At 39.1% G+C, this 14,463-nt stretch overlaps 1 protein-coding gene across 1 annotated transcript; it reads right to left on the bottom strand.

The window, feature by feature from the left end:
* Nucleotides 1–451: 451 nt before the first annotated feature.
* Nucleotides 452–1,158, bottom strand: LOC121975149. The gene has a single exon (XM_042526596.1). It carries the CDS (start codon nucleotides 1,020–1,022, stop codon nucleotides 756–758), a length of 267 nt encoding a protein of 88 aa, XP_042382530.1. The 5' UTR covers nucleotides 1,023–1,158; the 3' UTR covers nucleotides 452–755.
* Between the last annotated feature and the right edge of the window lie 13,305 nt (nucleotides 1,159–14,463).

Genomic DNA, 14,463 nt, shown 5'->3' with positions numbered 1-14,463 from the left:
GATAAGAAATATACTAGAGCATTGTTCAACTTTCCAAAAGCAAGGAACTCCCTTTTGACAATTCTAATAATTAGAGCATCCTTTTAATTTTTTCCCATTCTAGAATTAAGCCTTGATGGAAGGATTTGAAAGATTTACTTAATTTCATGGATACTTGAATTAGGAGCTTTTTCTATTCTCCTTGGTCTTGTATGTCTTAACTTAAACTTGTCGTTAGTTAAAATTTGTTAGGGATCTCTGAATTTCATCATCATCATCATCACTTTTAACTTTTAACGTTTTTCTAATTTTTTTTCAATGTTTTTTTTACATAATTAATGAAGCTTTTGTGGTTTGGATTGAAGCTGCATTTCAATAACTATCTGCATTCTTGTTGGTCCTATACACATTTCAAAGATCTTTCCACAGATAGAATTAACATTACAAACAAGTACTTTTTCAACAAGAACCGTAAGCATGGGCACCATCGATTCCCAAGATGAATTTTTTGGACATGGTGAACAGCGATCATCGACTGTGTTATCAATTTACTAACGACATTGAGATACTGAATCAAAAGAGAGATACAAAACAAAAATCACAGAGATTCTCCCTCGTAAAGATCGAATTTTTAGGGCAAATTCAGACCCGTACACACATTCAACAACAAGAACAAGGAGCAGAAAACTTGCAAGAGTTCAAAAGAAGGGAAATTCAAGGAGGGAGACTCACAGATCGGCCGCTTCCAACGATCAATTTTGGTAAAACGTTTTCGATCAGACGGGGGGCGAGGGGCTCTGTGATTCATCAACGTCATCGTATTGGTTGGGGGGCTTGGTGAGCATGAGAGGGCGGTCCTTGACCTCCTCTTGTTCGTCGTCGTCGTCGTCGTCTTCGTCCTCGAAGGTGTTGAGGGTGATGCAGGAGCAGCGCTCTAGGGAGGCGAAGAAGGCGGACACCACGCTAGCTCCCACCCAGCTCGCCACCCCTTCCACCCTCCCGTACGGCGTCACCGGTTGCTCCATGTTGTCGTCCGTCGCCATCCGATCGCGGATCTAGAGACGCTTCCGCTTCGATTTGGCGAGGGAGGAATCGAGAGGTGAAGAAGGGGCAGAGAAGGCCGAGAATAGAAGAGAAAACGTCGAAGAAGGGGAAAACGTTGCTGCGGAATACCGTAAAAGTAGCAGCTGATTAATAAAATATCAATTGCACTTTATACATATTCCTTGAAAATATATCTAAACTGATTATATATATAAAATAATTTAAAAGTTTAAATTTTAAAATGATTTTTAAATTCAAATTGTAAATTAATTACTCAATCTAATTATCAAATGTACATATAAATTAATATTATCTAGAATTATAAAATAATACAAGTTGATTCGACTGGTAACCAAGTCAACCGGTCGATTATCCGCGAATTATAAGCATGAATCGTAACCGGTCTGACACCTGCCGGCTAGTTAAGATTAAGGGGTCCATTAACTCATCGAACCGGCAGTTCAAATTGCAGGTTCGATGGTTTGTTTCTTAAGTGTTTATATGTCTAATTTTAAAAAAAAAAATTGTCGGAACTGGGATTTAAACTTGAGTCTCCCAAATAAATACCAAGTATCATAACTAATTAGACTATAACTATTAATATTTATATGTATTAATTAACCATTTAATAAATAATTAATAGTTTTACTTTGTTATAAGAGAAGCTCATTAATTATTTATTGGTTGATTGATACTCCAAATAATTTCATATGTTAATAATTATTTAGTAACTAATTAATAATTTTTTTACTACATAATTATTTTTAATAATCTTGATCCATTGTACAAACGATTTTATAAATTTATAATTTTAATTTTTTAATATAATAATCTTACCCTGATAAATTATAGTGAACCATAAACCAATAGTTTTTAACCGTGAAGTATAATTATTTTAGACTAAAGATCTATTTATTAGGAATCATCAAATTGACGATTCTAAACCGTTTGAACCAACTATTCTAATCTGAGGTTGGGTCTATGTACAAGTATTAGTTCATTATTTAATGTTAGCTTGGTATATGAAAGGTAAGTGGATGATAAGTGGACAAAGATTTTTAATGAAATATTTAAAATTTATAATACTGTTATTTTCTAAAGTAATATATATTTAAGTTGTCTAAGTATATATTAGATATGAAATGTAAGTGGATACATAATAATATTATTAGTATTATAATAAATCATTATTAAAAAAAATAGAATTAAATATTATAATAATTTATCTTTATCCAAAGAATATCAATAATTAGGTAAATATCAGACTTGGAAATCAACTTCCACACTATTTTGTAAAATTAAGTAGATTCATAACAGGATTTAGTATCAATTTATGATATTATAGATATATTGCTATTTAAATATTTATAGGAAGATTAAGTTCTTTTCCCCATCGGACAGATATCTTAAGACTTAGATTAGTGAATGCTGGGTGTTTTACTCATACGCCAAAGGAAGTTGTCTTGATTATCCTCATCTTTCTCCATTTTCTTAGACTCATTGCATTTGCTATCTCATGTGGCAAAAGTGTTAGGATATTATTAAACTTTCACAATAAAAATATATTTAAAAAATTATAAATTTAAAAATATGAAAGATATCTTACGAGGTCTTTTAGATAAAACCTAAAAATAAATCCATAATGATTTAAGTCTACAATGGATAATATCATACCAGTATAAAAATATCTAAATTCTTTTAATTCTAACAAGTGGTATCATAATCTTGGTCCAGATCGAGCTATGTAAGTGGAATAGTGTGACCTTGAACGAAAGAGATGGGAACTTTCAGAGGAGTAAACTGTTGGATCGAAAGCGTTAGAGGGGGTGAATAACGCTCGTGGCTATTTCGTTCGTTTCGTATTCGGAAATCGTTCGAGAGTAATGCAGCGGAAATAAAGGAAAAACCAAACACAGAAAAGACCCAAGTGTTTTTACTTGGTTCGGAGTCTTGGGCGACTCCTACTCCAAGGCCCTCGCTCATTGAGCGATTACTTTGGGCAATTCACTATTAAATCGCAATAGTATAAATATGAATTAAGTACAACAAAATTAAGTAATACCGACAACAAAGAAATGAAAGCTGAAGCTCCGGGTCGTCGGGATGATGTTGCAGCACTTCGGGATCGTCTCGTTAGCAGCTTGTAGCGTTAGGATTGCTCGGAAGTTGTTATTTTTGTTGGATCGAAAAGAATTTAGATATCTCCACAATGACATGATATTGTCCACTTTGGGCCTAGACCCTCATGGCTTTGCTCTTGGGCTCTCCCCAAAACGCCTCATTCCAATGGAGATATCTTTTCTCTTATAAACCTATGATCTTTCCCATGTATTTTGGGACTATGTTTGCAACCTTGCAACCCCAACAATCCCCCCCTCAAACAAAGGACCACAGGCTTCCCACTTCCGATCCTTGACCCACTAGGTCTTCTTGTCCCTCGGTCCACTCGACCTACTAGGACTTCCTTGCCTAGCCGCAACTAGGACTTCCTGCCTGGTGTCTGGTCCTCTTGATCTGAATATATGAGCCCTCACTTTCTTTGTTCAACGTCAATATTGTACCTACATGGCTCAATTAGACCATAGCTCTTGTGCACAGTCGGTGGTTAAACCTTCTGACAGTCTGGGCTCTGATACCAATTGTAGGATCGAAAAAAATTTAGATATCTTCATAATAGTATGATATTATCCACTTTGGGCCTAGACCCTTATGGCTTTGCTCTTGGACTCTCCCCAAAAGGCCTCATTCCAATGGAGATATCTTTTCTCTTATAAACCTATGATCTTTCTCATGTGTTTTCAATGTGGGACTATGTTTGCAACCTTGCAACACCAACAGTTTTGAGCTGCTGCCTCGACCCCCTTTTTATACTGTGCTGGAGGCGCCTCCAAGCCTGTCTAAGGCAGCTCCAGGCCGCCGAGTCGCACGGGTGGATCAGCGAAAACCTTGTCGCACCTTATCAGGTTTAAGGCGCCTTCAAGCCTCCTCAAGGCACCTTCAAGCCCTGGTCCAAGGCGCCTCCAGCTCCTCTGGACAGCTAGCTTCAGCTTGCACCCGAGGCACCTCCAAGCTCTATGGAGGTGCCTCGAATACTGTTCCTCCGAGGTTTACATGTGCTTCTTTGTTCCTGCAAAATGTGTTAGTCCCAAACACAAACCCTGCATAACAAAGTTAGCATAGAAATATGATACATGATATAATCGACAGTCATCGGATTGTCCGGGTCTGACTTCATATTTCTAACCAGAAACCCTAGGTCGACCCGACGCCTACTATTCCCTCTACGGGGAACGCGTCCTCACCTACTCCACTCAGGAGATTTACCTATTGCCAATGCGATCCTCCAGATCGACTGGACTTTTGCTCAGCGTTCGAAGCTTCCGGACTTTCTGCTGGACTTCCGCTTCCTGGCCCGTCCAGTCTTCCACCTGGTTCGCGACACCAGGACTTTTCACCTAGGGTTACCACCCCCTAGGACTTTTGCCTGAAGCTCTCGACCCGCCAAGACTTTCCGTATAGGGTTACCACCCCCTATGACCTAGGGTTACCACCTCCTAGGGTTTTCCACCTGCCTAACCGCAGCTAGGACTTTTGCCTAAGTACCACTTAAGACTTTCCTGCAAGCTCCATGAACTTGTTAGATCACAAGACGACTTAACTTTGAACCCTTTACCATTATTAAAACTTGGGTTCGATCGTCTGATGCTTCCCGCACCAACAATCTCCCCCTTTTTTATTATGGCAACTCAAATTCAAAGTTAAGTAAAGCAGAATGCATGAATAAACATAAGCATACTTTTAAATAAGAGGTTTAAGCACAAACATAAGCATACTTATGTAACAAGTTAAGTACAAGCTAAAGAAATTTTAAACTTTACAAAAGTTAAGGTAAATTTAAAATTTTCAAGCTCTCCCTTAATAAGAGAACTCTTATCTTTAATTTGAATTTTTTTCCTATCCTTAATTTGAATTTTTGTCTTACTCTCCCCCTTTACCATATGTCAAGAAACTTTGTAGGAAAAACTTAGTAAAAATGTTGCTAAGTAAAAATAGTTTAAGTGTAAAACAACTCTGTTTAGCCAAAATTTTGAAAACTTAAGCTTTTAAAGACTTTATTTAAAGATTTTTCATCAAACTTAAAAGTCTTTTAAAAGGGATTTTCTTAAGTACGAAAATTGAATTAAGTTTGGAAAAAAACTTTTAAAGAAAGAACTTAGCTTTAAAGAAAGGATTTTGGCTAATTTAAAGAACTTGTCAAACCCTTAGCTTTTTATAATTAATTTTCATTGTAAAATTCTTAGCTAAATGTCTAAAGGGATAATTTTCTTTCAACTAAGTTAGTAAAAAGTTTACTTTGACACATAACTTTAGTAAATTTTGAAACTTAGTTGAAATCTTTGGGGAAAAATAAATTTTCAAACTTTGTTAAATAGATTCGAAAAGTTTTGTTGGTAAATGTTTTCTTAATTTTGAACAAGTTTTTTTTAACAAAACTTGGAAAGAGAAAAAAAATAAACTTCACTAAATTTTCACAAGATTCTGAAAAGTATAAAAAATATTAAGAAAGTCCAAGACTATTTTTAAAAATATTTAAATGAATAATGAATTCCAAAATACTTAACGACCAAGGAGGAGAAATAAGTTTAAACCTTAATGTCCAAGCATGAGTCGAGTTATATTGATAGCAAGTTAACTAAGTTCTTTTAGTAAGGTATCAGAGCTTTAATATGCAGGTTGAGTAGCCCTAAAAAATCAAACACTTAATTTCTTGGCCACATGTCTAACCATCTAGCTACAAGCTGATTGTCTAGAGGACAACATGTTTCACTTGGTTAATCAAGTTAAGTCAATAGATCCAGTTAGATTTGACTAGGGCTGGATGACTTGACTTGATTACTGTATATTAGGTATTTAATGCCCAGACTCATATTGATGCACAGATATAAGAATTCTTGAGTCCAGGATGTACCCTATGCATCTCACACCTGTGACACCCCACCCTCCTCACTACTAGTCTGTGAGGGTGGAGCACTACTGGACTACTAACTTATCTTAACTAACATTGCACACATGTAATTATCTATACTTAAAACTCTCTAAACACTCAAAACATGCAATTAACTAGCAGCGGAAGACTAAATGACTCATCTATACATACTACTCAGACTTATGTTCACAACTAAAACTATACATCAATCTAATCATGCTGAAATATATGTATTAATCTAAACATGCATGCAACCATTATACAACTCAGATAATAGATCTAATGTGCATAACAATTTAAATAAAGAATTCTAAATACATGACAATCTTAATAAATTCTTATGCTAAATCCCAAGGCTTCTATAGTCCAGGCATCACACATCCATCCGCACCTCCTTGTCGCCTTCCTTTGCTATAGCTTTTCCTTTCCTTTATCTGCAGTAAGAGGAAAATGCATCTATAAGCAAAATTGCATAGTAAGCGCTATCTAACTCACAAAAACTCGAGTATGCATGTAAGCTGAAAGAAATCTAGAAACTGAATGCTCAAAAGAAGATACTACTCATGCTCATCTAACGACAAAAGAAACATAGCATACTGAAATACTAAACATGTAAGCAAATCTAAACAATATGTCAGCATACAAGAAAACTAAACTTGTTGAATTTTAAACTTATGTGAAGCTTATTTCTTTTGTTTAAAAACTTATACTTTAATACTTTAAAATAATAATAAATCTCTTCTTGGGCCCAGGCGTAGTACCAAAGCGCGCTCCCTAATAGCAGCTGGGGTAGCGAGCCACCAGCCATACGAGGGTAAAGACTTCGGTCTTACCAGGGCCAAGACCTCGGAATTGGTCACCTGGATTTGTTTAATGACAACCTCGGAAGTCAGGTACTAGCCTTCTCAAAGTAAAATACTTAATTACTTCTTCTTTAAATGCCTTGGCATTTTAACAAGCACCTTGTGTGTCAAAATCCCTAAAGTCTTGACTTTAGGATCTACTTAAGGCTTTGGCCTTTTTCTTTCTTTCCATTATCTTTCTTATACTTTTATTAAACTCAAAATACTGATAGGGAAATCAAAATCTGGAATTGAAATGCTTAATGAAAAATCTACACTGCAATGCATATTAAAAAATCTGCAATGCATATTAAAAATCTGCACTAATGCTTAACAGAAATCTGCACTAATGCTTAACAAAATTTGCACTAAAGCTTAACAGAAATCTGCACTAATGCTTAACAAAATCTGCACTAAAGCTTAACAGAAATCTGCATACATGACTAACAATCAAAAATCTGCAAATCTAATTAAGCTACTAGAGATCTAATTGGATCTTCCAATGCTAAACCATCAAAACTGCAATGCTAAACAATTCAAAATCTGCAGTATAAACTTTAAAGAAATCTGCACCATAAGCTCTTAAGAAATATGCACTACAAGCTCTAAAGAAAACTACACTATAAGGAGATCTAAACTGCACTAAAATTCTACACTACAAGGAGATCTAAACTACATTAAAACTTCCAAATTGATTCCAATTATTTCAGTTTCCCCACTCATCTAGTATCAACAACTGCTTTCTAAACTTTCTGTTTCATCATCAACATGATCCATTTATAATTAGAAGAATATTTATTCCAATTCATTAGTATGAATAAATACTAAAATCTCTTATTCCAATTGTTGGAAGAAAATTGTTAACTTCTCTTGAATACCTTAGTTATCCAAATCGTACATATATTTTGAATAGTTCAAAAAGTAATAGTGATAACTTCAATACTTACACTCCTAAAAGCTTCTGTAACCTTAATGTTATGAATAACTCTTCTTACACTCCTAAAAGTTTCTGTAACCTTAATGTTACGAATAACTCTTTCCTCAATGCTATAATTCAAAATCTGCTATGCCGACAATCAAAATCTGTTCACATGCATATCATCACTAAAAAAAAACATGCTGAAGCTTTAACAGCCCACGACATGCTCACTAAGACTTATAGCAGTGTATATCTATAAACATAGCACAAAAACTGAATTACACAACAACCTTTTCATGCACAACTCGAACTGCACAGCAACTCCAAACCTAAGGCCGTTCATGTCAAAAACATAGCACAACCAATACTAAAACCTGCTGAAGCTTAACTTCTATGTAAACTTGTTGAAAGACTCCTACTTTCACAAGCAACAGAAATCAATACTTGTTGAAACTATCTGTAGTGCCACGTCAAGGAAGCAAAAGAAACCCAACATGCTACAAATAGCTATTCATAACTAACCAATTTGTTAAACTCCAAATCTAACAATTCTGCATTAAGTTTCATAGCAGCAACCTTCAAAACAACCCGAAACTTGAAAGGCTTAATATGAACCGACTGTGCACGTTCAGATAGCAACAAATAAAAATAATCTAAATATAAGGTGCAGATTATAAGAGCTGGGAAATCTAACTACATGTTTAGTCCATTCAAATCTCTTCTCTTCTTCTTTATAAAACTGACGGTAGCAACTTAAAAAAAAACAAACCTCCTCCAAAACATACTTCAAAATCAAAAACACGAAGCCAACATGAATCCGAAGCTACTCTACTGTAGGTGAGGAAGCTCTTACCTTCGTGTTCTTGGACTACAACAGAACGAAAGGCAACTAGGGCTTCGGGAAAACTTAAGCTCTTGGCAACTTCTTCACACCCACTTGTTCTCCTCGACAAGGCAATTGCAGTGGTGGAGAAACCCCTCGGAGATCACCCTTCATTGGTCGCCGGAGAGAAGCCCTAACTTCTCTTTGATTTTCGCCCAACAGAAACACCGTCGCGAGCGAGAGGGAAGAGGAGAATGGTTTTAGGTCATGGGAAAACAGAACATCAACTTATCCCTTTTTATAACTTAATATTTCTGTTATGGCTTAAGACCAATTCGTTATTATTTTATTCACCAAACACCTGGTGAACTTTTGGCTACCGCGCTTCGCCTAAATCTCTGACCGGGTCAGAGGTCTCGGGTTCGAATCTCGGTCGTATCTCTTTTATACTTAATTATTTTCTGTTATTAACTATTACTTAAATAAATTTCATTCTTCCTTTAATCAGCACCGCCCGCTTGGGCACTTAGCTATCGCGCTCCGCTTAAGTCATGGACAGGATCGGAGGTTGCGGGTTCGAACCTCAGCCGAAACCCTTTTATTCCTAATTATTTTCTGTTTTCTATTACTGCTTAAACTAATTTCACTATCTATTTTATCAGCACCACCCTGTCGGGTTCCTGGTCAGCCGAGACAACTTAAGGCTTTGCTTAACCGGAGGTCTCCGGTTCAAACCTCGGCTTAACCTCTTTATTTTTTGCAACTTGTTTCTTTTGGTAAAAATTCCAAACGACCTCCAAAAATTATATAAAAATACTCTAAAAAATTCTAAAAATCTTTAGGATATTCCTAAAGAATTTCTAAATATTTTTAATCACTATTAGGAGTTGTAATGAGGAAATTTGGGTCATTACAACACCATTCTATGTTTTTCAAGCACAATCAAGGTAAGCCTAGGTGTTTGTGAGATGCTCTGGTTGAATTCTATGGGAGCATGATTTCTAAGGTAGAGCCTAGGCTAAGTCCAAATTTGAAAATCTAGTAAAATTAGAATTTTGAAAACAAATTTTTCCTATAATTTCAAAATATAATTTTAAACTTAAGCAGATTTTGAAAACAAGTAAAACATTTAAGAGTAAAGGTAGGAAACTGATTTGAAAATCAAAACCTATTCTACCCAATACATACCAAGAATAATAATATCAAAAGCCTGGTAAGCATAAATGAGCAAAGTCACATGAGTATCAGTAGACTAGGAACTGAAAGAGTCTGTGTCCACAATCCAAGATACAATGCATAGCATCAAAGAGAAGAGTCATCAGCTGGAGGGTCGTTAGCTGGAGGTGGTGCAAGGGGTTGCTCGGGTGCAAGCTGGCCCTGGCGACGTATCTCCCCCTGGAGAGAAGCAAATCCCGCAACTATCTCGGATCGTAGGGATCGGAGGAAGTGATGGCTATCTCGAACAGCGCATCGAGTCTCAATGGATTGAACCTCGAGACGAGCGAGTCTGTCCTCGACGGAGAGTAATGCCGAAGTCGAAGGACCGGCTGATGTGGAGGGCCCAGTAGAGGTGGAAGGTAATGGATCTGCGAAAAACTCCTTTGCTAAGAAGTCAGACCACTCCTCTCCCTCGCCTGGTGCATCCTCGGCCTCTGGAGCAATAGGAGCAGCTGTTGGCTGTGGCCGGCCCTTCCAGGCCAGAATCCCCTCAGCAGTGACCTTTATACCGGCTAATCGAAGACTACACTGCCCCAACTCATCGTATAGTGTAAGTCGGATGAGTGTCCCTATGGTCGTGTCTATCCTAGAGGTGGAGAAAATCTGTGTCAAGATGTGACAGTAGGGCATGTGTACGACTCCAGACGTGACTGTACTAGATGCATGGATAATGTTATGAAACATATGCAGTGCAATGTCTATATCTAGGTGCTGACTCAGGGCGTACAAAAAGAATGAGTGAGAGGATCGCATCTTCGTGACGTCACGAGATGTGATCGGCAAAATGCATGCTGTCATGACTCTGTACATAACGTAGTCCTGAACCCTAAGAAGAGTCGACCTGAACTCAGTCAATCCAAATGGTCTCTCCTCTCCAAAAAAGTGCATGTAGATAGTGTCTAAGGTGATATGGGAATAGGGATCACCAAACGCTAGATCCCTACCCGGGTAGCACAGGAAGGTGCATGTAGACTCCCTAAGCTCTAAACTCGTACGAATCAGGGAGGGGGTAAACTGGATGTCAGTTCCACCAACTCTGGTGGAGTACGCACTATCATCAACCTTCTCGAGGTTGTGATAGAACTGTGCACACAAGTCCTGGTTTAATGTATTGTTGCAGTAAACCAGTTTCCCTAATTGATAGTAATCTATCATCTGGACTGCGGGATGATAGAACTAGGTGAAAAATGTCCTACCTACATACCTAGGTTTAATAGACTCAAATGTAAACCTAGCAAAGTCTACCCTATGCTGCTATGAGGGGAATCTAGGGTTCGTAGAAAGGGCCCTAGCCGGTGTAGGATCAACAATGCGACGTTTCCTATTTTTGACAATATACAAGGAAATAGCAAAAACTAGTAATAAAATCATGTAATAGATGAGTAAGGGTGGATTAGAGTATACCTAGGAGGCATTGCTAGGAGTAGAGGAAGAAGATTTGGGTTGAAGGCGCCTTGGTGGGGAGAAATCGCACGGGAATCTCATGTGAAACTTCGGCAGAAAACGAACAGAGGGCTTTCTGTTCGTGGTGATATCGCGGGTTGAAGGCGCCTTACATAGTGTTTAAGGTGCCTTATAGGTGCTGTTGGAGGCGCCTCGGAGATGATCCGAAGCGCCTTAGGTTAAGTCATCGGAATTGCACCAAACCCCAGGTACGATACATATGTGTAGAGTACAAATCCGTCTACACTAGAAAGCACAACTAAGATAGTGCGGTTAACAACTTTTCATTTCAACTCTTGAAACTGATCTCGTACGCATCTGTCCAAGAAAATTTCTTACCCATCCTAGACAGTCCAGTCAACGGTATAACAATATTGGAGAAACCCTCATCCAATCTCCGGTAATATCTAGCTAGACCAAGGAAGCTGCGAGTCTCTTGTATAGACTACGACTACTCTCAACTGATAACAGCCTCTATCTCTTGTGGATCCACCTATATCCCTCTACCAAAGACAATGTGTCTCAAAAATCCCACACAAGACAATCAAAATACGCACCACTGAACTTCACATATAGAAATTCCCGTCGAAACATCTCTAGAACTATGCGAAGATAGTGTACGTGATCCACCTCGGATCGAAAATAGATCTCAACATCGTCAATGAAGACAATGAAAACAGATCTAAATACCCTAGAAATACCAAATACATCGAGTCCATAAAATATCTAGGGCACGGTATGTTGGTGCAACATCCCTCAGGTCAAGGTTGACCTGGTTGACCAAGCTGAGTCTTGGTTTGAGTTTAGATGTTTGACAATAAGAAACTGATTGAAGAAGAGTCAAGTAGGTCAAGGTTGACCGGATACTTGACTGGGAAGTCCTAACTGGGATGTTAGATAGGTGGAAGTCCTGGTGAGTGAAGCCAGGCAGAAGGGAAGTCCTAGAGAGTGAAGCTAGGCAGATTGAAAACCCTAGTGAGTGAAGCTAGGTGAAAGTCCTGGTGAGTGAAGCCAGGTGAAAGCCCTAGTGAGTGAAGCTAGGCAGATGGAAAACCCTAGTGAGTGAAGCTAGGTGAAAGTCCTGGTGAGTGAAGCCAGGCAAGGGAAAATCCAGATGGATCAAGGATGATCGGATATCTGGTGTTGGGAAGTCCAAGTAGGTCAAAGGATTGACTGGATACTTGGCACGAGGAAATACAGATAGGTCAAAGGGATTGACCAGACATCTGATGGAAGTCCAAGTAGGTCAAAGGGAGTGATCAGATACTTGGCATGAATAGAAAAGTCCAAGTGGGTCAAAGGGATTGACCAGACACTTGGTGGGAAGTCCTAGCAGGTCAAAGGAGTGACCAGATGCTAGGCATGGTGTACCAACAGGTCAAGGTTGACCGGGTGTTGGTTTGGTAGGCTTGGGACTTGGTTTTGGGCAAAACCAATGTTGGATCGATCGATGGATCGATCCAAGCCTTCTAGCGAGCAGAGCCTCGGATCGATCCGTGGATCGATCAGATGTCCCAATCGATCGGTGGATCGATTGGGACGCTTCTGCTTCGCACGATAAGCGCCGGATCGATCCATGGATCTATCCAGCGTGCTACAGCAGGGGGCCTGGATCGATCCGTGGATCGATCCAACCTCCCGATCGATTGGGAACATTCGAATCGATCGGATCCGCCGCTGGCGTCGATAAAGGCCGCAGGCGCATGATTCCTTCGGTATCTCTTCTCCGATTCACTCCAGATCTCTCGCCAGCTCCTCCACAGCACTCACAAAGCTCAGATCGCCAGTTCTTGAAGGATCTTGGAAGTTCTCCAAGTCAAGAGGCGGATCAAAGCCAAGAAGAGAAACTAGGGTTAGAGTTTATACTCATTGTAAGCTTGTAAGCTTGTATTTCTTGTATCCTTTCCCTCTCTTCTTGTATTGAGTCTTGTAGGGCTTCTCCGCCCTTGGTAGTTACCATAAAGGAGAGTTTTATTTAGTGGAGGGTGTGTGTGTTGGTGTGGATCCTCGGATTAGTCACCTCTTGTGAGGTGGATACCAAGTAAACCAACCGTGTTAGCGTTGTGTGATTGTTACTTTGTATTTCCGCTGCACATCTTTGAAGAAACGAGCAACGCCGAGCAACGAGAGAACGCGACGAGCTATTCACCCCCCCCCTCTAGCTACTTTTGGTCCTAACAAGTGGTATCAGAGCGAGGCCGCTCTTCACCGGAATCATCGCCGGAAGGGTCAAGCATAACAAGAAAAGCTAGAGGGTGAAGAAGTTGGAGCAAATTCTTCAAGTTCAAGATTTTATCAAGCTCAACTTCAAGATGCAATTCCAAGATGGACTTGGATTTGACACAAGGGTGGCTCCACCATATACCTCTACGAGTTTCGATTCTTGGAAATCAAGAATCAAAATTTTTCTTATGATGGAGATAGAGCAATGGTTTGCTCTAATGGAAGGCTTCAAGGCTCCAAGAAATTCAAAGGGCAAAGTTCTAAAGAAAAGCAAATGGAGCCCGGAGCAAGTCCAAAGGTGCGAGGCAAATGACAAAGTGACCAAGCTTTTGGTAAATTTATTGCCAAGCACCATCCTTTGCAAAATTGGAGAATTTGAAGATGCAAAGGAACTATGGAGCAAATTGGCCAAGCTTCATGAAGAGATCCCCTCCACTGTACAAGAGCAAGAAGTATCCAGAGAGGGTGACTCTTTGGAGCAAGACCAAGAGGAGGACTCCAAGGTTGAGAGATGCTCAACCTCCGAAGAAGAAGAAATCCAAGAAGCTTCATCCTCAAGGGAATGCAACGAAGGGAACAAGGAGGGAGCATACTCCTTGTTTCATATTCAAGACGATGAAGCCTCCACCTCTAGGATTGAGGGGGAGCAACTCTTGGTGACACCGGATCAAGAAGAAGGAGAAGCTTCTACATCCGGGTCAAGAGACAAAGAGGAGGAAGAAGATTCTACCTCCACAAGTCAAGAAAAATCAAATGGAGGAGAATCAAGGTCCGATCAAGAGGAAGCTTCTACCTCCGGATCTAAAGAAAATGCCACCCCTACAAGCAAAGGTATAAATATTTCAATTAATAATAAAAATCATATTATATGCTTTGAGTGTAGGGAACATGGGCACTACAAGAGCAAGTGCCCTAAATTGGCCAAGAAGAAGGGCCAAGTGGCACAAAAGGCAAGGTGAAGCCCAAGGAGATCATCCCCAACACA

This window comes from Zingiber officinale, chromosome 4B (assembly GCF_018446385.1).
Source record: "Zingiber officinale cultivar Zhangliang chromosome 4B, Zo_v1.1, whole genome shotgun sequence".
In the NCBI taxonomy this organism is placed as follows: Eukaryota; Viridiplantae; Streptophyta; class Magnoliopsida; order Zingiberales; family Zingiberaceae; genus Zingiber; species Zingiber officinale.
This window is presented reverse-complemented; position numbering and strand designations above follow the sequence as displayed.